Raw genomic sequence first — 24,851 nt, forward strand, 5'->3', positions numbered from 1 at the left:
CTTCTCCACCGAGTCGTTCCACAAATGTAATCTATTTTATTCCTATGCATGCCATCAGGTGAGAGCCATGTCAAAAAGCTAAACATAGAAATTCCGTATAACCCAGCTATTCCATTACTTGGAATATACCCTGAGAAAACAAGAACTGAGGCACAAACTGTGATTTGTACACCAGTGCTCATAGTAGCATTATTCACCATCTCAAGAACATGGAAACAGCCCAAATCCACCCACAATCAAAAGGATTGTGAAATTGTGATACATTCACACAAATAAATGCAATGCAGCATGTAGGAGCAATGATTTTGTAAATTATTACCTAACTTGGAAGGGAGTGAGAGCATTATGCTGAGTGAACTCAGTCCCACAAGGATAAATACTGCATAAAACCATTATTATAGAATGACTGTAATGATCCAAGTGGGGTGGGAAACGGAAGCAGAGGGATGAAGATGTGCAGGGGAAGAAGGGGATTAATCACGGGGTTGTACAATTTGATGGGCTGGGGGGGGTGAGGGAAACGGAAAGAATATGTTCTTGAAAACAATGTATTTGAATTTTGTAAATAAATTAGTAGAAAATTTTAAAAAGTAAGAAAAAGGAAGGAAAGAGAGAGGGAGGGAGGGAGGGAGGGAGGGAGGAAGGAAGGAGTTGCATCCCAAGGTGTTCAACCCTCTTACTACTGCTTGGTGTAGCAGATCATGAGAATCATTACATAACTTCCACATCATTAATACATAATATTTTGTACAACAATGACAATTGACCATATATTTTATGAGACTGTAGTACAAAGCCCAGTGACTCATCCTATCAAAGGATTTGGTTATGGCTAAGAAGTTTTTGGAGCTCCGGTTTCTTAGTGGTAGGAGATGCACTGTCAACCCAAAGGCACACAGTTCAAATCCACCAGCTGCTCTGCAAAAGAAAGATGGGTAACTGCCTTCCATGTGATTAACTGCCTCTGAAAACCTGCTGGCAGGTCAGCTATGAATCTCTTCTGACTTGACAGTACATTACAACAAGAAGTTTTCATACTTCTGTCTCCTGTTGTGCTTCCTGCAGAAGTGAAGAGGACTTGAAGGACTTGCTGCAGAAAAAAATCATAGACTACAGCCTTCAATATGGCTTACATTTCAATATCAAAATAAAAATTCTCACCTCTGGAAACATGATAAATGGAGAAAAGCCTAAAGTTGCCATCAAGTTCCTTTTGTTTGGATCCCAAACCAACACCCATGGTGACAGTCATCAAGAAATCAAAACAGTTGGTTGAGGCAGACAGTGGGGTCCAGGCCAGAAGTATGGTGCCGCTGCTGCGTGACAGGCAAGTAAGCAGCCAGAAAACGGGTAAGAAGAGTCATGTCAAAACTCAAAAATCAGGCACAGGTGAGATAGCAATGGTGTCTCCGAAGAAGATCTTGAATCTCATGAGGGAGCTGCTGCAAAAAGGCAGCAGCCCTGCCCCCAGCCCAGGAAAGGAGTGGGAAGGGTATGTACAGATCCGGACTCTAGTGGAGAAGATAGGGAAATAGCAAAAATGTCTGTCTGTTACCTTTGATGGAAAAAGATTACTTTCCTGACTTAATAAGATGGGCCTCAGAACACGGAGCATCTGGGGAAGGTTTTGAAATGTCCAGCTTCAAAGAGGAGAGCTTTGCTTTGAGAGCAACAAGAGACATCAAGGCAGAAGAATTCTTTCTATGGATTCCACAAAAATTATGACTGTTGAATCTGCTAAAATCTCAGTGTTGGAGCCCCTATATTCTCAAGACCAAATTCTTCAAGCCATGGGAAATAATCACACTGGCCTTTCATCTGCTGTGTGAGAGGGCCAACCCTTACTCTTTCTGGCAGCCCTACATCCAGACCCTGCCCAGTGAGTATGACACTCCTCTTTACTTTGAGAAAGATGAAGTCTGTATCTTCAGTCAACGCAAGCTATACATGATGTCTTCAGCCAGTACAATAATACAGCCCGGCAGTACACCTATTTCCATAAGGTGATCCAGACCCATCCTCATGCCAACAAACTGCCCCTGAAGGACTCGTTTACATGAGGACTACAAGTGGGCCGTGTCCTCTGTTATGACAAGACAGAACCAGATTCCCACCAAGGATGGCTCCTGTGTGACCCTTGCCCCGATACCTCTGTGGGACATGTGCAACCACTCCAATGGCATGATCACCACTGGCTACAACCTGGAGGATGACCACTGTGAGTGTGTGGCCCTGCAGGACTTCAAGGCCAGGGAGTACATTTACATTTTTTATGCCACTTGATCAAATTCAGAGTTTGTGATCCACAGTGTTTTTTTTTCTTCTTGACAATAATTCACACAACAGAGTGAAAATAAAGCTTGGCTTGAGTAAAAGCAATAGGCTGTATGCGATGAAGGCTGAGGTCCTGGTCCATGCTGGCATCTACACCTCCAGAGTGTTCGCACTGCACTCCACGGAGCTGCCCAGCTCCGCCCAGCTCCTGGCCTTCCTCCAGGTCTTCTACATGACTGAAGAAGAGCTTATGGAGTATTTGCTGGGAGACAGTGCCATTGACAGAATCTTCACCTTGGGCAGCTTGGAATTCCTGGTCAGCTGGGACGAGGTCAAGCTCTGGACATTTCTTGAAAGCAGAGCTTTGCTTCTTCTGAAAATGTATAAAACGACAACTGAGGAGGACAAGGTCTTCCTGAAGGTCCACACTCTCTCCACCGGGGCCACCTTGCCCATCAAGCTGCACCTGGGGGAGAAGGAGATCCTGGAGAAGGCTGTGAGGAGCACCAGAGCGAGCCCCAGAGCAATTCTGCCGCCACACACAGGTGCAGGCCCTGCTGCCCAGCTATGAGGAAAGTGCCCTGCGACTGCTGGAGGGCAGCGTGGGGACCTCGGGGCTGCCTCTGGTCCTGCGGAGCCTGGACAGGGAGCATAGCATGCAGGAGACCCTGAGACTCAAGGAGGCTGTCGGCAGAGCCAAGACAGCCGAGAACAGGCTGGTCAACGGGGACAACCCTGTGCCTAATGGGGCAGGAGCCCAGGACAGGAACTTGAACCCAGAAGAAACTCAGAGTCTGACGATACCAAAGAGCCCACCATGGCCAGATCTGGTTCCCAGTTCTGAACTGGAGCTAAGGACTGTTCATGGCCTGGCCTGCCCACTGACATTCTTTCTGTAGAGAGGAAAAGGTGTTTGTGCTGCTTTCCATTAAAAAAGTTTTTTAAGTTATTAAAGAGATGTAGCTTCCCTTGGGGGGGGGGATCAAAACAGGTGTTATGTTGGGAAAATCTGCTCTCAAAAAATGCTAAAAGAACAATGATGTCAGTTTTAAGACTGATGGAAGCCATGATATTTTCAGTTGCTTCCTATGCAGCTGAAAGTTGGACAATGAATATGAAGACTAAAGGACAATGAATACTAAGACTAAATAACTGATGTCTTTGAACTGTGGTGCTAGAGAAGAATACTGACAAAAGAACAAGTCTGTCTTGGAGGAAGTACAACTAGGGTGCTCCTTAGAGGCGATAATGAAACTTCACCTCTCATATTCTAAGTATATGGTCACGAGGAGCTAGTCTGGAAAAAGATGTCAGGCTGAGAAAGGTGGAGAGTGAGAGGAAGACACCCAACAATATGGATTGACGTAGTGACTATAATAATGGGCTTAAGCATATCAGAGATCATGAGAATGGCACAGGATAAGGCAAAGTTCAGATCTGTACTATTTACTATGAACTGTAATCGACTTGACAGCACTTAACAGCAACAACTCATAGGAAGATGTAGATACAAATGTAGAAATGTCCTCTGCCAAAGCTATATGGTTGTGGGTATAGTCTTACTTCCTTTATTGTACATATGACAGGAAGTAACTCTAACAGTGACAACTGCATAACATCGTAGGGTTTAAATATCACTGGACTGTATACTTCAAAACAGTTAATTTTTATTTGGAAAGAAAACAGACCTATAAGCAAAGAAATTGATGGGTTAAAAAAAACTACTATAACACTCTAGACATAATAAAAAAGACCTAACCAAGAAGGAAGTAGTGGGAGTGGGATGGGTAGAAATAAGGCATTCTGAAAAACAAACTGACAGACAGCTGGTAGCTGGATCTAGTGCACAAGAGAAGGGCAGCATTCACCATTCAGACTCTGCACATCTGAGTTATCTGCTTGGTATCTAGGGCATCCTACCAAGTAGTAGAAGACTATTTTAAGAGTAATATTTTTCAAGAAAGAGTCTGTGGAATGAATGGTCCAACAGCTCATGTATAAGTAAACGATTATTCATTTAACTATTTACTGAGCACCTATTCTAAGACACATACTAATAATGAACCAGAAGACAGAGCATTGAATGACAACAAATAATCCTTTTCAGTGCTTACATTTTAGTGGGGAGAAATATGTAGTAAATAAGATGATAAATAAATAATACAGAGAAAATGGTAATGGAAGAAAACTATGGCAGGGAAGAGGGATAAGACAATATTGCCTGTGCTAAACAAAGAAGGTAAAAGAGGACGTCACAAAGACAGCTGGATGAATGTACTAAATATAATGAAACTGTATTCTTTAAAAAGATTTTATGTAATGTATATCAAACAAATGCCCATTAATAGCTAACAACCTAATCAACTAAACTCACCTATAAATACTTTCTTTTACTAATTGTTAACCCAACATTGGAATGCACTTAGGAAAAATTAAGAGAAGTTACAGGAACTCAGCAAACATGAATTCTACTTTGTTTACCAAAAACCTGACCCCAGCAAATCTAGTAGTAGAGGCACTGTCCAGTGGCATTTGTTCAATGGGTACCATTTCAAGGTATGGGAGGCAAAATTCTAAGATGAACCCCAATGACCGATGGCATTGTGTCTCTTCCTTGAATATGGACAGAACCCTCTTATTTGCTTTTAAGCAACAAAAATTGGCAAAGATGGGATTTCAGTCCCACAATTATGTTGAGTTGTGGCAAAGATGAAGGAATTCTACAGGTATAACTGAAGGCTCTCATCAGTTGACTTCAAGACAATCAAAAAGGCCATGTTTGACCTGACATAATCAGGTAAGCCCCTTCAGGGTTGAGAAGCCAGAGGCTCTCCTGGTCTTCAAGGGAAAAGGCACTGTGAATTCTACCAACAACCACCAAAGCTTGGAAGAGAAAGTCTACACCTGGCACCCTGAGCACTGAACAAATTCAATTATGTCCAAATTCCTGACCTATGGAAATTGTAACATAATACATGATTACTGTTTTTAAAAGGCTTAATGTGGTGATCTGTTGTGTAGTTAATATACTGTGATGAGATTTATAGGTAAAGAGAAAGAGAAGGAAAGGTCCTAGGGCAGGAGGGTATGGGGTGTGTTCAAAGAAAAGGAAAACAGTCAGTGTGGCTCAGGTGGAATAAGCCAGAAGACAGAACTGAGAGATGAGGGAAGAGCAGCAAAGGGGAACATGCGTGGGGAAGCAGACTGACAATGCACGTTTTTGTTGGTCTCAATCATTTGTGATTTGAGGGAGGCTCTTGGTGTAACATGCTTTACAGCTGTTGTTGTTATGTGCCGTCAAGTCACCGGCAACTCAGCAACCCTAAGCACAACAGCTCTGACCCCTGCCTTATCCTGAGCTAGTCTTGCTGTCTCTGACTCATCTACCCTCATTACTCCAGTTATTGTGTCAATCCATCTCATGTGGGATCTTCCTCTCCTGTGCTGTTCCTCCCTTCTAAGCATGATTCCTTCTCCAAGGACAGGTCTTTCTTTGGCACATGCCCAAAGTATGTAGTCAGAGCTTCAAAATCCTTGCCTCCAAGGAACAACCAGTTTTCTTGGCAGCCCATGATATGTATGTTCAACAGTCTTCTCCAGAACCACAACTCAAAGGCATCAATTCTTCTGTCATCCTTAGTCATTGTCCAGCTCTCTGATGCACAGCAAGTAACTGTTGAAGATTACAGGCTGATCATGCACACTTTCGCCTCCCCCTTTTCTGTTTTGTTTTTCACTCACATTTCTTACAAAAAGTAATTTTGTAATTCACCAAAATTATGTTTCATTCACAGTATTTTTCTTAGATTGTGCCTTTTTAAATTAATCACAATTAGTGTTCACAGAAAATCCCAAGGACTCAAACTGTTAAAAACTGTAAAAAAAACATTAGAGCTAGTAGACCAATTTAGCAGATTGGTATGATATAAGATCAATATCCAAAAAATCAGTGGGATTTCTCTACAGTAACAAAAAGAACTCAGAGAAGGAAACCAATAAAGCAATACCATTTACAAATGCTAACCAAAAACTGAGATACTTAAGAGTGAACCTAACTAGAGACACAAACAACCTATACAAAGAAAATGAAAGAACATTTCTGCAAGACACAATAAAAGACCTAAATAAATGGAAAAAAATGTTTCCTATTTATGGGTAGGAAGACTCAATACTGTGAAAATTACAATCCTACCAAAAGCAATCTACATGTTCAACTCAATCCCAAAACAGATACCAAATTCATTTTTCAAGGAAATTGAAAGGGAAGTATCAAGTTTATTTGGAAAGAGACTCCAAATAAGCGAAGCACTTCTGAAAAACAAAAAATGAAGTGGAAGTCATAGCATTCCCTGGCCTCAAAACTAAAAACTCAGGCTCATGAGAATAAATACTGCATAAGGTCATTATTATAGCAGCACGTTGATGTTGTTGTTGTTGTTATGTGCCGTCGAGTCACTTGTGACTCATAGCGACCCTATGTACAACAGCCCTAAACTCTGTCCTGTGCCAATCTCATTGTCTCTGACACACTCACCCCAATTGCCTCAGTCACAGAATCAATCCACCTCACAGAGGGCCTTCCCCTCCTGCGCCTGCCCTTCACCCTCCCAAGCATGATGTCTTTCTCTAAGTACCGGTCTCTCCTTACAACATGACCAAAGTATGTGAGACAAAGTCTCAGAATCCTTGCTTCCAAGGAGCAGTCCGATTTAACCCTCTCCAAGATGAATTTGTTTGTTTTCTTAGCAGTCCATGGTACCCTCGGCACTCTTCTCCAACACCAAAGCTCAGAAAAATCAACTCTCCTTCTATCCACCCTAGTCATTGTCCAGCTCTCTGACACATAACAAGTAATTGCAAAGACCATGGCCTGTACCAGACACACCTTAGTCTCCAGAGACACACTGTTGCTTTTCAGTACTTTAGAGAGGTCCCTAACAGCTGACTTTCCCATCGCAATACGTCTTTTAATTTCTTGGCTGCTGGAGCCAAGAGTGTTGATTGTGGAGCCAAGCAAACTAAAGCTGTGTACAATCTCAATCTCTTCACCATCCATCCTGATGCTGCCAATTGGTCCAGTGATGAGAATCTTTGTCTTGCTGACATTGAGCCTCAATCCATATTGGAGGCTGCAGTCCCTGACCCTCAGCAGCAAGCACTTCAGGTCCTCCTCAGTTTCAGCAAGCAGGGTTGTGTCATCTGCATAACATAGATTCTTGATTAATCTTCCTCCAATCCTCATGGCACACTTCTCTTCATTTCGCCCAGCCACCCGGATAATCTGTTCTGCATATACAATGAAAAGTTATGGAAACAGGACACATCTCTGGTGTACGCCCTTCCCAATTTTGAACCATGCAGTGTTTCCTTGCTCTGTTCTGATGACTACCTCTTGGTTCAAGTATAGGTTTCACATTAGCACGATGATAATAGGTTCCTATTACTGCCTGGCAACTCACACTTGCCCTTTAAGGTTAGTTAATTTTTCTCTCATTTAGAAAAATATAAAACAATTCATAGCAAATTCTTTACAACTACCTCCACTTGCTGCACATGAGGCTTCTGGCCTATTCTTGTACCACCAGAGATCTAAGGAGGAAGTGTGAACACCTGTTCTGACTTACATACAACTTCAGTTTAAAGACACTCTTAGGAATGATCTCATTCACGACCTTGTTCAAGGATCTGTCTGTAGTGAGGCTATCGTCAAGGGAGAGAGAAAAGGTGAAGTCAGGAGGACAGGTGCTATTGGAATATCTCAAGGGAGAGATGATGGTGGCTTAGACCAGCCTATGTGGAGTAAACTAGTGAAAGGTGGCCAGATCCTGGATGTATAATTATCAATAGGGTCTGCTTCAACTGAAAATTGACATACTCCTGCTCCTAAAAAGGGCAGAGGGTCCGAGGAAAATTCTTTAATTTTTCCAGGCTACTTGTGATTCCACTATTTAGCCCTTCCTTACTCTGTCATTGTTTACATCATCCCATTCTCCCATTTAGATTGCATTTTATTATTAACCATACTTCCAGTCAATGAGAGGCTGTTATCTTCCTGTTAATAATCTGAATCTAGCAATATTATACATCAAGCCACAACTAGAAAATAGTTTAAATTAACAAATACATTATCCTTCAACTCTGAGCTCATCAAAGAAGCTGCTCCATTCAATTTTTTTACTCACACAGCCCAAAAAATACCTGAGAACATCCCCACAAATGTGGCCACAGCAAGTCCCCACAGAGGGCATCTTCTGCTTCCCAAGTTGCTCCAAAAATAACGGAAAGCCATCAGCAAAACACTGATAAGGCTGAACAGAAGCAGAAAAAGCCCTGGGTAGGAAAAGGAACTTAAAACGTTGCCGCAAATGACGGCCATTAAAAAAAAAAAGTGTTTCTAAGCACGGTAGTCAATTTAAAAGTGTGCGGCAATGTGTTAAGGAATATATCCAATTCTTTTACTAAAAAGATACTGTTTCAAATCAAATGACATTCAAAGTTGCCTCAAGTTTCACAACGGAACCTCATGACAGCTAGAAACTCTTCAACTTCCACGAAATCAAGACTGAATATGAAAACCATGTACAATGAGGATGAGGAAAACAAGATTACCAGAAAGACCCTCAAGGAGATGGACTGCGGCGGTGACTACAGAAGGCCTGAGCATGAGAGAGGCCATGATGATAAGGCAGGATAGGGCGAGTCACTCTGAGTCATAGTCTATCAACAGCATCTAACATCAACACCACCACCCGTAAGTACTAGCCTGAAGCCCAATAGGAAGAAATAGTTATTCAGGCCAAAATGTGCTGTCCTAAAATGGCAATGTGCCTTGAATTCCCGCAGCAATTCCAAATTATTGCATTAACTGCACTACTATATATTGGCCACTGGGGGGAGTAGCAACTCAACACCCAAAGTAAATGCTTGTGTTTTTCCTCATCTGAGATCCGAGTCAGCACTGCCTCGGATCAGCAGAAGTATGTCTGCTAGTGAAAGGACAGACCAACCAATATAAAGGTGGCCACCATTATAATCTGTTTTGCTGATACTCCAAATCTCTTTAAAAATAAAGGCTCTATTATTGCCAGTGATTTTTAGCATTTCTTCATATGTGTTGGTCACTGAATATCTTCCTTTGTAAAAGGTCTTTTTCCATGTCTTCTATCTATTTTGTAATAGGGTTGTAAGTCTTTTTCATGTGGAGGTCCTATAGTATTCTGTAAATTTTTGCTATGAAACCTTTGTCTGGGATGGTACTGCCAATTTTTTTCCCCAGTCGGTAGAGTTTCTTTTCGCCCTTTTAAAGGTAAAAACTGATACACACAGCGAATATTTTGAAGGTGCCACTCATCAGTTTTACCTTCTCCTGATTGTGCATGTCAGTCTCTTTATAGGCCTTCTAAGCTTGGTGTCATTTGTCTCTTACGGTCGTTAGGGTTTTGGGCTTTACCCGCAAGTCTCTTATCCACTCTGAGCTGATTTTTGTGTAGGGTGTGAGATGTGGATCCTATTTTAGTAGCATTCTGGTTTTGCCTGCACCATTTTTTGAAGAGGTTGTCATTTCCCCACTCGATAGATTTTTGTTCCCATGTTGAATTATCAGTTGACCATAGAGAGATGGGTTTATTTCTAAGTTCTCTATTCTGTTCCTTGGTCTATGTGCCTGTCGTTATACCAGTGCCATGCTGTTTTGGTTATTACTATTGTGTAGTAGGTTTTGAGGTCAGGGAGTGCTATGCCTCCCACTTCATTTTTGTTTTTCAGAAGTGTTTTGCTTACTCAAGGTCTCAAAACTACAATGAGATGCCATCTCACTCCAGTAGTAGTGGCAAAGTTTGACAGCAAAACAAAAATTTTTGTAGAGGATGTGGAGAGATTAGAACTTTCATACACTGTTAGTGGGACTGTAAAATGGTACAACCACTCTGAAGGCAATTTGGAGTTTTCTCAAAAAAGTTGAACACTGAAACTCCATATAACCCAGCTATTCTACTGGTACATAACGGAGATTTGTACACCAATGTTCATAGCAGCATTATTCACCATTGCAAGAACATGGAAACAATCCAAATATCCAACCACAAAAGAATGGATAGAGAAATTGTGGTACATTCACAGAATGGAATGCAGCACTCAGAAGCAATGCTTTCAAAAACTACTACATAACTTGGGAGAATTTGGAGAGCATTATGCTGAGTGAACTCAGTATCACATGACAAATGTGATATAAGACCATTATTGTAAAAATAGAAGGGTAACTAGCAAAATGTGTACAGAGGTCTAAGGAAGGTGCATGTGAGAGCAGGGGATGAGGATGGGTAGGGGGAAATCATAGCATCATAAAATTTGGTAGGAGGAGGGAAAGGTAAATGAAATGGGAGAGATGTGGCAGAGACCCGAAAAGACAGGTTAACGTTGGGCACAGTCCAATGGTGATTAATTTTATAAAACATAATGTCAATGAAGGAAAGTGTGAAACACACACACAAAACCCCACTATGTACATGAATGAAACACAATGTATCATTATATGCATACCAAAAAAGTACAGAAGGGGGGGAATCTCCAAAATTGCAGTCTCAAGACTTCTGCCCTTCTTTCTCTTCTATGCTTTACTTTGGCTCCCCACAAACAGCATTTCTAAAAAATCACTTTATCCTTTCTTCTACACCATCTGCCCACATTTCCTCATCTCTCTCATTAATACCAATTTGTTGTTGTTGTTGTTGTTGTTGTTGTTGCATCAAGAAGAACCAACCCATCACTGGCCCTATGGCAGATTTTCAGAAGCAGCTACTCACACGGGAGGAAATTGCCCATCCTTCTCTTGCAGAGCAGCTGGAGGATTTGAACCATGTGTCTTTGGGATTGCAATGTAGCCTTTTTTTTTTTAATGAAAGTTTAAAGAGAACTTTTATTCCATTCATTCATTGTTGCACATTTTCCTCCACAGTGCAGCTTTTTGGCACTAGGCCACCGTGCATTCTTCTCCAGTGCTTGTTGTGTTCCAGGCTTTATAAGAAGGAACTAATTTCTTATCTAAAATAACCAAGAAGTCAAATAGCTTGTTTGAAATCACATTGCTATAAACTTGTCAGAGCTGAGATTTTAATGCAGGCAGATTAACTCCAGATGTAATACTCTGAACTTTTATGATGTCATCTGGTATTTCCATTGCTGGTAGAAGCCATATTCCTCATTAAAATTAATAAGCAAAATGTTCATAGTCCTCTTTTCCTGTAAGTAAGCAACATTTTTTTCCAGTTAATAATCAGCACACAGGCTGATTCTAAACCATAATGCATAAATACAAAATCTTCTCTCTGATTGCTGCTACATTCGCACACCTTCCATGGTTCACAACATATAATAAGCATTCAACACATACTTTAAGTTTGAAATGCTAAAGTATCTCGTTCAAATCACCATGTACACAGGCTGAAAGACAGCAAAGTGATAAAAAGAACCTCAAATGTCCAAATATCATTTCCATCAATAGTAACAGAGAATTGGTGGTATGAGCTGCTTTTGAAAACAAGCCAAATGAATTTGTTTCAAAGTTAAAAACAAAGGGGAATAATTATAAAAATGTGAAATGGAAATAAGGTCTATAAATGTTTAATTTTTTAAAAAGTATATAATGAGCTAAGATATGGAAAGGGGGCTGGGAAGAAGATAAGAATGTAATTCTTGGATTATGTAGGAGTATAAGTCTTGAATTACGTGTACTACCTATACTCAACTCAAGGTAAAAGCCAACCCTGTTACTGTGTTCTAGTAGGCTCTATTTTTCCACCATTCATTTGGCTAGTGCCAAAGGTGTTGTCTTTGGATTCAAGTAAAATGATATTGTTGACAACTTCAATCTTTCCTCCATGCATCATGATGTTGTCTATTGATCCAGTGGTGAAGATGTTGTTTTTGTGATGTTGAGATGTAATCCATATTAAAAACTGTAGTCTTTGATCTTCTGCAGCAATTGTTTCAACTCTTCTTCACTTTAAGTAAGCAAGGTTGTCATCTGCATAACGCAGGTGGTGGTTGTGTCTTCCTCCACTCCTGATGCCACATTCTTCTCCATATAGTACAGTTTCTCAAATTATCTGCTCATCATACAGATTGAATCGGTGAGGACAAAAGATACAGCCCTGATGCATACATTCCCTGATTTTTAAACCATGCAGTGTTCCTTTGTTTACTCAGACAACTCCTTCTTGGTCTATGTATAGGTCTAACTTGAGCACAATTAAGTGCTCTGAGATTCCCATTCTTCTCATTGTTAGCTATCATTTGTTAGGATCCACACAGTCAAATGCATTTTCATAGTCAATAAGACATAAATAAACACCTTACTAGTAATGTTTGCTTTCAGTCAAAATCCACCTGGCTTCATCAATGATACCCCTAATACCACAGGCTCTTCTGAACCCAGTTTGAATAACTGGCAGTTCCCTGTTAATGTATTGTGTTAGCCATTTTTAAATAATCTTCAGTAAGATTTTACTTGTATGTGATATTTATATTGTTCTATAATTTCCACATTCTGTTGGTTTACCCTTTTAAGAAAGGAGAAAATCACTTACTTATTTAATTTCTGATGCCTCAGAAAAGCCAAAATTACCAACCTGCTTGGGGGGGAAAAAGTCTATGTCTTGAAGTAGGATTATGAACAGGTAAGGCAAGACAATTATAAACTGGTCAAATATTAGAGGGCATTAAGGAAGCATTCCAGGAAGAGGGACCCATCTAACCCAGACTTGGAAAAGTCACAGCAGACTAACTTATATTCAGACTGAAACCTAAAGGATGATTAAGAGTTAGCTGTGAAAATAAGAGAAGCTAGGAGAAACATCATTCCAGACAAAAAGCATATGCAATTGTCCAAGAGTGACAAAGCGTATCTCTTCTGGTGAGTGGGACAAATAATAACTGAGTTAAGGAGGATGCAAAGTTGTGAACCAAGAGTATAAATTCATATAATCATTGCACAGAGAAATTTGGGAACCTGAGCAAAGCTTTTATAAACTTGCCTTCTGACCTAGCAATAACTAAACATGTATTCAGTGGTTTAGTTACTAGGAAAATAGATAAGCCGTTGCTTATATTAGGCAGCTCTGGCCTAGACTACAGAAGCTTGTGCTGCTAAATGAAAAGCCATGCATCTCTGATGATTTGCATCCACTAGCTCTGGACAGAAAGATAGGCATTCTCTTCCCATGCAATTTACAGCCTTGGAAATCTAACGGAGCAGCAGCTATGAGGTAGTTGCGATTTGACAGCAATCTGAGTTTTGAAGACTCATATTTGATGACATGAAAAAAAAACCATTCACAATATGACATTAAGAGAAAAGGTTTGGATATTATAATAAAATCCAAGATCCTACTTTTAAAGCATTATATATTTATTCCAAAAGAGCTGATGCTCTTTTTTTTTTAATTTTATGTTGTAATTTGAGGGAAAGTTTGCAAAGCAGATTGATTTTCCATCCAGCAAGTCATACATATTACATTTTGTGACACTGATTATAATTCCCACATTGTAACAGTGCTCTTCACATTTCTGTTTCCATCCATTCTCATCCCCTCCTTCTTCCTGAGCCTTATGCCTTGGCAAATGGTGCCCTACTGACCTTGTACAGCTGATTGTTCTAAGGAACGTGTTCTTCCTTGATGTTACTGATCACCTTGTACTCATTGCTGCTTAGTCAGAACTGACTGATAGCTGACCATCCTTCCTTGGATTTGAGAATGTAAATCGCACAAGAAGAGTTACCTGGTATTTCTCCCAGAGAGCAACTGGTTGATTCAAACCCCCAAAGAGGGACAGCCTTTGGGTTGGCATATCAAAACCCTGAGGACGACAAGCGCTCCCTGATAGGCATGTTATTTTGCTGGAAGTTGTGTCACAGGGGTGATTTCAGTCCCAGACTTGAAAGGTGACTAAAGGCAGATCTGCTTATTTCTAGTTAATGGAATTGTAAATGTTGTTTAGCTTCTTCTTTCCCCCCTTATCATCCCTTTTACTATTTCTTCAATGAATGTGCATTGCATTTTCAGTAAGAAATATTCATCATTTACTAACTTAAAAAAAATGTCATTATCCCATCAGTAAAGTGAGATGAATTAGACCTTCTGGGTAAGAGTTGTCCTGCCAACCCAAAGGCAGCCTTTTCTAATCCACCAGCTGACCCACAGGAGAAAGATGAGTCATCTCCTCCTGTGTGATTTACAGCCTGTAAAAACCCACTGAAGGGTCAGCTATGAGTCAATTCAAGTCAGTGGCACATAGCAATGATAGGTCCTCTGATGGGTGAAAAGAGAGTAAGAATTCATGGAAGATTGAAACAATGTATCTCCACACTAATTGCCACAAACTCTCTTCCTCTCAACACATACCTGGACAAATCCAAAGGGGAAAAAACGTTCCGTCTGCTTCTGGGAGCCATAGTGGAAGGTTTGACGCCAGTCTTCAATGAGTGCCGGGAAAGTGCAATTGTACAAGTCCAGGTTATAGTTCATGTTGGACTCCCCTAGAAACAGCCAAAACTTTAAGAGGGGTTTGAGGGAGATTACAAAAATGGCCACCCATCAATATCTCCCTTTATGTGTTCCGACCTGCTGCTCACTGGGTCATACTTGATTCACTGGCACCTAAAAACATACCTGGTCTTTGCTAGGACACCTTTCCAGTCTCTCTGAATGCCTAAATGGACACATGCAAACGTGTTCAAGCTCTCACATAATTCATGTGGATCCCTGAGATGACCCCATAAATACATCTGAACAAGCTTGCTGGAGGATGAGAGACCACTTAAGAACCATAGCACCACAGCAGATACACAGCCCCCAGCCATTAGACATCCTCCATCAACCATCCACCAACTTGCCAAATGACTAAAGATTCATAAAAGATCTGGGCAGAAATCAGCTGAACCAGCCTAGAACAGAATCTACTAACCTACTAGGGAGTGAGCTAAAGAAAAATACAGTTCTTTTAAACAACTAAGTTCTAGAATGATTTGGTAGGCAGCAGAAGCTAACAAATAACCATGGAAAATTACAAATTAAATACTCACCCTGGTACCATATCACACCTTTCAGGGTCATGTTATTCAGCGGATGGATCATGGCATTCCAAAGCACAGAAGGCTTACTAGGGCCAGTCACAGAATCAAGTAAGAGGACTCTGGAATACATAAGATGCATAAAGACTACCAGAAGCTAGCAAACGATCTCATGAAAATCCTATGCTGGAGGCATTTCCGCTTCTACTAGGGTGAATTTCTGGTAAAAGCAAAACCAGATAAAAGTGAGTCACTTTGCTTCACTTAAATAGATGACATGTCTGATAAAGGACTTATATATAGAATTCATAGAATACTCCAGCACCACAACAAGATAAAGGTAAATAACCCAATTGAAAAAATGGGCACAGGATATGAACAGACATATCACCAAAGAGGACATTCAGATGACAAACATACACATGAAGAAATGTTCAAAATCCCTAGCTCTAAGAGAGATGCAAATCAAAACAACTATGAGATATCATCTCACCCCAGTAACAATAGCAAAATTCAACAAAGCAGCAGACAACAAATACTGGCGAGGTTGTGGAAAAACCAGAACCCTTATGCACTGTTGTTGGGAGTGTAAAATGGTGCAAACACTCCAGAAGACAGTATGGCACTTTCTCAAAAAGTTGGAAATAGAAATACCATTTGACCCAACAATTCCACTAGTGGGAATATATCCTGTAGAAACCAGAATTGCCACCTTAATAGATATATGCACACCTATATTTATTGCTGCAATGTTCACAATAGTAAAGAGATGGAAGCAACCCAAGTGCCCATCAACAAATGAATAGAGAAGCTGTAGTATATTCACACTATGGAATACTATGCAGCACTGAAAAACAAGCAACTCATAAAATATGCAAAATGGGTGACCCTGGAAGACATTATGCTGAGTGAAATATCTCAGTCACAAAAAGGCAAATACTGCATAATGCCACTGTTATAAAACAGGACTGACATCGAGGTTGGAGGGAAATTAAGAAAAGAGGGGATAAATAATGTACACTGCATTATAAACAGATGAGGGAAAGAGCTGTTTAAAAGGAATATATGATTAGGTATTATTTGCATGACAACAATCCAGAATAAGAGGTGCATAGCAAGGTGGACTGAGGGGCAGGGAGGAAATTTTGCAACGATGAAAAAATTTTTTAAAATAGAAAAGCAAGTGGGTGGGGTGGGTGGGCAGGAAAATGTGCAATAATAAATGAATAGAAATCCAAGTCTTTGGTAAACTTTCATTAAAACCTCAACAAAAATTAAAAAAACAGTCTCTGATTTTCACCTGAAAGATCTTTCCAGAGAAAAATGTATCAGCAAACTTTCTGTAAGTTTAGAGGGGGTCATTCTATTTAACTACCAGATAAGGTAATTAAAGCCCAAGAGAAAAGAAGCTTGATCATGAGTCTCTCACAGAGACAACACATTGATTTAACTAGTGTTCAGAAGGCACTTTGATAGTCATAAGCTTTTTTGCTTTCTTAAAGAATGCTGTAGTTATCATCCTTGTAGCTAAATCATTCATATATGCCTAATTATTTCCTTAAGAAAAGTTCTGAGGAATGAAATTTCCTGGATCAAAAGACATATTTTTTTTCTCTCAATATTTTCCAAATTCATTTTTATGTTTCATAAATACTGGTTTATTTACAAGGTTTGTATACATTGTTTTTCACACCATATCTTTGCCATTTGTCTCACTCACCTCTCCCTCTATCAGACTGTGGAACTCTATGATAAACCACCTCAGCCTGCTGTCATACTCACCCCTTTGTTCTCACCCCCCCCCTTGAATCCTCATACTCATTCTAAAATAATGGTCTTATACAATACTTGTCCTTCTAAGACCACATTAGTTCACTTAGCATAATGCTCTCCAGTCCCTCCCAAGTTAGGTAGTTGCTGTTGTTGCTGTTATGTGCTATCAAGTCACCTGTGACTCACAGCAACCCTATGCACAATAACTAAACCCTACTCTATCCTGTGCCAATCTTACTGTCTCCAACACACCTCTCCCCATTACTGCAGTCACTGAATCAATCCATCTCATCGAGGGTCTTCCTCTCATGTGCTGTCTCTCCACCCTCCCATGCATGACAGCCCTCTCCAAGGACTTGTCCAAAGTATGTCAGACAAAGCTTCAGACTCGTTGCCTCCAAAAAGCAGCCTGGCTTCATCCTCTCCAAGAAGAACTTGTTTGTTCTCTTAGCAGTCCATGGTATATTCAATACCCTTCTCCAGCACCACAGCTCAAAAGCATCAATTCCCCTTTTATCATCTCTAGTCATTGTCCAGCTTTCTAATGCATACCAAGTAACTGCAAAAACCATGGCCTGTATCAGGTGCACCGTAGTCTCCAAACTGGCATTGTTGCTCCTCAGTACTTTGTTGAGATCTCTGACAGCAGACTTTCTCAATGCATTTGTCTTTTAATTTCATGGCTACTGGTACCAAGAGTGTTTATTGTAGAGCCAAGCAAACTGAAGCTGTTGAAAATCTCATTCTCTTCACCATCCATCATGATGCTGCCAATCAGCCTAGTGGTGAGAATCTGTTTTCTTGATGTTGAGCTTCAATCCATATTGAAGGCTGCAGTTCTTGACCTTCTGCAGCAAGTGCTTCAGGTCTTCCTCAGTTTCAATAAGCAGGGTTGTGTCATTTGCATAATGCAGATTGTTGATGAGTCTACCTCCAGTTCTGATGCCACATTTCTCCTCATAGAGCTCAGCCTCCCAGATAATCTGTTCTACATATAGACTGAAAATAGATCACATCCTTGATGCACACTCTTCCCAATTTTGAACCATGCAGTATTTCCTTGCTCTGTTCTGATGACTGCTTCCTGGTCCAATTATAGGTTTTGCATAAGCACAATCAAGTGTTCTGGGATTTCCATTCTTCTCAAGAGTCAGCCACAATTTATTGTGATCTACACAGTCAAATGCCTTTGCATACTCAATGAAACACAGATAGACATTCTTCTGGTACTCTTTACAAAATCATTGCTCCTGAGTGCTTTATAGTATTCCATCATGTGAATGTAACATACTTTCTCAAGTCTTTCTACTGTGGTTGGACATCTGGGCTGTTTACATGTTCTTGTGATGGTAAATAATGCTGCTATGAGCACTGATGTTCAAATCTCCATTTATGTCTCAATTCACGTTTTCCTGGGGCATATTCCAAGCAGTAGAACAGCTGGATCATACAGAATTTCTATGTTCAGCTTTTTGAGAAAATGCCAAACTACCTTCCAGAGTGGTTGTACCAATTTACAATTCTACCAACAATGTATGAGAGTTCCTATCTCTCCACATCCTCTCCAAAATTCATTACTTGCTGTCCCATTAAACTTTGCCACTGCTACTGGAGTGAGATGGTATCTCATTGTGGTTTTGATTTGCATCTCTGTTTGCTAGTGATTCTGAGCATTTCTTCAAAGAGACCTATTTTTTTTAAGCCTTTGAATGTGTTTCCATATTTCTGTGTAGAATAGATGTATGAATTTATGCTCTTAACAGCTGTGTTTAAGAATGCCCTTTTCTCCACACCCTAATTCCTCCTTGCCCTAGAGATTTGAGAAATTGAGAAAGTCTGATGCTCCATCCTAATCTAATACTAGCCATCCTCTCTGTCCCAAAGACAAAAGTCTTAACTTTCCCACCGCAAACTCTTATTCAAGCTATAGCAAGAGTTCAAGTCCTTCCTCTCCTTGGAGGTCTTCCCAGAGTAAAAGGGCCAATGACAAGTAAAAGCATTTCCTTTTGCTATGTGGATGAGTGAGAATGTGAAGATAGGGCATGTTAGTCTATCTATCCATGAGGAGAATGGCTAGTCTCACCAACCCACAAGGGTTTAGGTAGTCTTGGGATTAAATTGAACAGAACCAGCAGCAGAAAGAAGAAACCTTATTGCCAGCAAAGAAAAGCAAGAGAATGCAACTCTTCCTTCAGGGCCAAAGCAGTATGTACAACAGCAACAGTGGGAAACCAGGAACCTGGCAGGAAACAGAGCAGACCTTGGGCCTGCTATCCCCCATAGACAGAATCAGTGCTAAGGTAAGAGCCTTTGTCCAAGTCTGTTGGAAAATCTTGGAAGGTGGCAGGGGAAGCCAATATTGCAAGGACTGAGAACTTTGGAACACTGGCCAAAAGCCATGAAGCTCAATGTTGAGTTGCCTGCACACACATTTCAGAGGCTGTCCTGACTGTATTCTGTTACTAACGTGGATTATAACTTTTCAGTTCCTCCTAAAAAACAAACAAACAAAAAACCCAACAACAAACAATTTCATATTCCGTTAATTCTATGTTAATAGTAACAGACGTTTTGTTATCTAGCACTTTCTCCACCCAAATATTGGTCTTTTTTTTTAATTCATTCATTGTTGCACATTTTCTTCCCTTCCCCTTTCTTCCCGTTTCCTCAGTTCACTTTGATTTAGCTTTTCCTAAGAATGCTATCACAGTCAGCATATTAATTACTGTATTTTCATTACATGCTTATGTATTTGTTGTTCTTGTTAAATTTTTACTCTTGTACATAATACAGCACAGTGGTTAGGAATATAAGCATTGAAGCTAGAATTCACCACTTATTAAAGAAAGTCTCTCTGAGACGTAGCATCTTTAACCATATTATAATTAAATTTCCATCTTTCATGGAGTTTGTGAGTATAAAATGAGATAATAAAGTACTTAAGTGAGTGTTATACATATAGAAAGTTTTCAGTAAGTTTTAGCTAGTACTATTAAGGAAAGGGAATACAATAGCTTCTGGACATATTCTCAAAAGATTTGTGGTACTGATGACAGTGAAAGCATCTTACCTCTGTGTGGAATAAGCTATAAATATTATATATTTATAAATACACATACACACACAAAATACACACACATACATTTAAATCATACTTGCTCTGCTGGGTTCCCCAAAGGAGAATAGGATCCTTCTCTCTCTCTTACACAGCTATTTGTGAGATTTCCCCTAACTGGGTGCTCATTTCTAGAAACATCTGGGGAGCTTTCTCACCCTTGTTGACGGATTCCACAGGTTTTCAATGACCTTTCAGAGGACCAGGCTTCAATGGGTGTCCCACCCCAGCTGGAGGCAATCAGTCCAATGGGATATTGCAGAGAGTCATACAGGTAACGCCCAAACAGCCAGCACACTGCTGACATGTTCTGTAAATTTCCATGGTCAGAGTTTTCTGTTCCAAGAAATAAACACAAAAAAGTTCAGGGGTTAAAGTGGATGTTGTTACTAGATGGTTCTAGATAAAAAGGATGGGTATGGGTCATACTCCGCATTCCTTTCTAAAACTTTTCAAAGAAGAGATAAATCCCTTCCTGACTATAGTCTTCCTCTATACTGTTACTCTCTTCATTAATCCTGACATTATTCTCTCCTTCAAATTTGTCTTAAGAAGAACCTTTTCTAAAGGGGAAAAAAGTGCTGCTTCTGTTATTGTATTACATGAAGGTATGTCCAATATGACTCATCCATTATGACACTATTGTAAAAACAGTAATATCCATAAGGGCAGCGTGGGGACAGCCTCTACTAAATCCACAAAGGGAAACTTCCCCCATAAATAGCATCCACAACACAAAACTAATCCCCATGAGATTAGGCATGTTTTCTCACACTGCTGCACTGAGTACAAAGACTTCACTGAACTATGCTCACAGTTGTGTGTTTATTACACAAATCAACATGTTAACAACCCTAGTTAACAGCAATAAACAATCTTCTAAGATAGTTCTCAATTAACAGCAAGATACAATTCTGCAGTCCAGACAGTTTCTCAGTTAACAGCAAGATATTATCTCTTTGTCCAGACAGTTTCTCAATTAACAAGATACAATCCCTGGGGCAGGAGGGATGTGCACTGTGTTATATGCTTCCCATTTTTTCCCTAATGTTAAGATTCCTTCTTTCTGCCACTAAATCTGCTAAAATGAAAGGCAAGATTAGCCAATCCCCTTGTGACTAGACTAGCATGCCCTATTTGCAAGAGGAGAAATGGCTCATGCAGCTGTTGATGCTACCAGTAGGCTGAGTGTTTTCAGGGCAGGCAGAGTTGAGGCAGCTGGATCAGATTAGAAGTATTTCTCCAAGCAAGCATAAAGAAAGAAATGGCAAGGCCAAAGACAATGGTGTAGGAAAGTCAAACTGAGCAACAGACCCACTACACTTCAACCATGAACAACAAATATAAACTCTGCCAATCCTGTACCATTCTCACAATCCCTCACATGCTTAAGCCCACTTTTATAGTCAATGGGTCAATCCATCTTGTTAAGGGTCATCCCTTTCTCTGTCTTTCCCAGAATACTATCTTTTAACCAAGGACTAGCCTCTCCTGACAACATGCCCAAAGTATATGAGCCAGTTTCACCATCCCCCTCTACGGGAAAACTTGGTTGCACTTTCTTCAAGAAAGACTTGTTTTGTCTTTTGTCAGTTCACAGGATATCCCATATTCTTTGCCAACACCACAACTCAAAGATATCCATTCTTCTTCTGTCATCCTTTATTGTCCAACTTTCAGATACATAAGAAGCAACAGAAAATACCAGGACCTTGGATCAGGAGCACTTTTAGTTTTTATTGATATTGCTGCTCTTCACCACTTTGGAGAGGTCCTTGACAGCAGATTTTTTTCAATGCAATGTATCTTTTGATTTCTTCACTATTTAAAGAATGTAGCATCAAGGTTGGAGGAAGACTCATCAACAACCTGCATTAAGTAGACGAAATAATGTTGTGTGTAGAAAGAATACCCTGCTGCAGAAGAACAAAGACTAGAGCCTTCAATACAGATTATATCTCAGCACCAAGAAAATAAAACTCCAAACAACTCGACCAGTGGTGCCCTAGTGATAAGAAGCTTCATTGCAATTCCAAAGGCACAACCTAGCTGAAATCCGCCAGCTGCTCCATGGGAGAACAGGCAATCTCCTCTTGTGCAAATTACTGACTCTGAAAACCCACTGGAGGGTCACCTATAAATAGGTTACAACTTAACTCGATGGTAAACAACAACACCACTGAACCAAAAGACAACATCATGATAAATGGATAAAGATTGAAACCGTCAATTGTGGAATACTGAAATGTGCTTCATATATATGATAGGCAAATTTGGGTACTGTAATGTGCTTTTTATACACGACAAGCATATTTTGGTACCGTAATGTGCCATATATATGTGATAAACAGTTTTTTACTAAACCACTGCCATGTTTGAGCAAGTGCAGTATTGTTTTGTTGAATTAATATTCCTGAAAGCTAAGGGTAACTGTGCAGGAGCATAGTATGATAATGTTTTGGCAGCATTCTTCCTTTGTCCTCAGCACAAGAACCTTGTGGGAAAGTTCCCAAGGGACTTGGAGTCTTGCAGCTCACCTCTCTTCCCTGCAGCCTGTGTGCACTGCAAATAAAATGATGTCTAAGATTCCCTTGGTTCTTCATGCTTTTTCTTCCAACTGACCACTGAACTTGAGGCTCCACCTTGGGCTGATGACCTTAGACATAACACCAACTATTTCATTTTATTTAGCTTGACAATCAACACTCATGGTTGCAGCAGTCAAGAAGTCAAATGTCTTGTTGTATTGGGAAAACTTGCTGTCAGGGACCTCTCCAAAGTGCTCAAGAACAATATCAATTTAAAGATTAGCATCCATCTGATCCAAGCCATGGTCTTTTTAATTACTTACCATGTGTTAGAGAGCTGGACAAAGCATAAGCATGATAGGAAAAGAATTGAACCTTTTAAGTTGTATGTTACAGAAAAGCCCTGAATATCCTTATGAACTGTCAAAACAACAAACAAATGTGTCTTGAAGGAAGTGTAACTAAGTTGCGTATTAACACTTTTGCCACACAGTTTTAAATTGACTACCGTGCTCAGAAACACATTTTTTGATGTATTGCTAAATAATTAACAAATAAATGCATAGTACACTTCGTACGAATGATATGCTTTTTTTATTAATTAAAATGCTCATGACGGCTATAGCCGTCATTTGCAGCAACATATTAAAGGCAAGGATAGTAAAATTTTCTCTCTCACATACTTTCAGCATGTTGTCAGGAGAAGCCAGTCCTAGCAAAAAGACATGATGCTTGGGAAAATGGAAGGTCAATGAAAGAGAGAAAGATTTTTCAAAAAGATGGATTGGAACAGTGACTGTAACAATGGGCTAAAAAAAAAGGAATGTTAGTTGGAAATTATGGATGTGGTGACAGAAATGTAGGAAAAACACACAAGTGGAGACTGTCCACATGGACCTCACCTGATGGACCACACAGGAATCAAACTGACTACAACAGTGGAAAGAATTGTTGAAGGATCTCAAGATCTGAAGTCAAAACAAAGCTAGAAGCTGACTGTGGAACAGACCATCAACTAGTCATGCGAAAGTTCAAGCAAAAAGCTAAAGAAAATGAAAACAAGTCCACAATAACCAAAATATAATCTCGAGTCTATCCCATGTGAATTGAAAAACCATCTCAAGAATAGGTTTAAAGCACTGAACACCAATAATCAAAGATCTGATGAGCTGTGGTGACATCAAGGAAATCATCCATGAAGAAAGCAAAAAGTCATTACAAAGGCAAGGCAGAAATAAAAGATCAAAATGAACGTCAGAAGAGACTGAAAATTGTTCAAGATCATTGAAAAGCCGAAACAAAGGGAAGAAATGCCAAAGTGAACGAGATGAAAAAAAGATTTCAAAAACCAGAGTGAGAAGGCAAAGCAAAGTATTATTAAGGAATGTGCAAACAGCTGGAGTTGGAAAGCAAAAAGGGAAGACCTTATCCGATATTTCTCAAGGTGAAAAATTTTAAAACAAGCCTCAAGCTGCAATACTGTAGGATACTATGGGCCAAATACTGAATGATCAAAGAAGTATCAAAAGAAAATCAAAGCATACACTGAATCACTGTACCAAAAAGGGTTGGTAGACACAAAAGCATTTCAGGAAGCAAGGTATGATCAAGAACCAATGATGATGAAGGGAGCTCTGGCCTAGTGGCAAGAAGCTGTGCTGTAATCCCGAAGGCACATGGTTCAAATCCACCAGATGCTCCGCTGGAGAAGAGGGGACAATATTCTCCTGTGACAATCGGATCCTATTTGACAGTACACAACAAGAAAAGAAAAAACAAACAAAATTTTAAAAAATATTTAAACAACCCTGTATTTAAAAAAAAAAGCCAATGGTGATGAAGGAAGAAGTTCAAGCTGCACTGAAGTCATTAGCAAAATATAAGGCCTCAGGAATTGATGGAGTATCAGTTGACATATTTGTGCAGCCATAGATGTGCACACTAAGCTATGCCAGAAAATTTTGAGGCCAGCTACCTAGCCAATCAATTGGAAAAGATCCATATTTGTTTCTAATCCTAAGAAGGGCAATGTAACAGAATGTGGAACTTACCAAACACTATCATTAATATCACATAATAAGTAAAATCTTGCTGA

At 40.0% G+C, this 24,851-nt stretch overlaps 1 protein-coding gene and 1 pseudogene across 1 annotated transcript in view; one reads left to right on the plus strand and one right to left on the minus strand.

The window, feature by feature from the left end:
• The window catches only part of SIAE (sialic acid acetylesterase), a 136,565-nt gene that overhangs the window by 24,530 nt on the left and 87,184 nt on the right, over positions 1-24,851 (minus strand). The window contains exons 5-7 of the mRNA XM_006892800.1: positions 20,387-20,564; positions 15,353-15,462; positions 14,673-14,806 (exon numbers count right to left, since the gene is read on the minus strand). Coding sequence (XP_006892862.1) covers positions 14,673-14,806; positions 15,353-15,462; positions 20,387-20,564 — 422 coding nt within the window. The remainder of the gene's footprint in view (positions 1-14,672; positions 14,807-15,352; positions 15,463-20,386; positions 20,565-24,851) is intronic.
• On the plus strand, positions 1,239-3,173 carry LOC102871648 (annotated as a pseudogene).

Source organism: Elephantulus edwardii, unplaced genomic scaffold (genome assembly GCF_000299155.1).
Source record: "Elephantulus edwardii isolate Elephantulus edwardi_28Jun2011 unplaced genomic scaffold, EleEdw1.0 scaffold00120, whole genome shotgun sequence".
NCBI classification, from domain to species: Eukaryota; Metazoa; Chordata; class Mammalia; order Macroscelidea; family Macroscelididae; genus Elephantulus; species Elephantulus edwardii.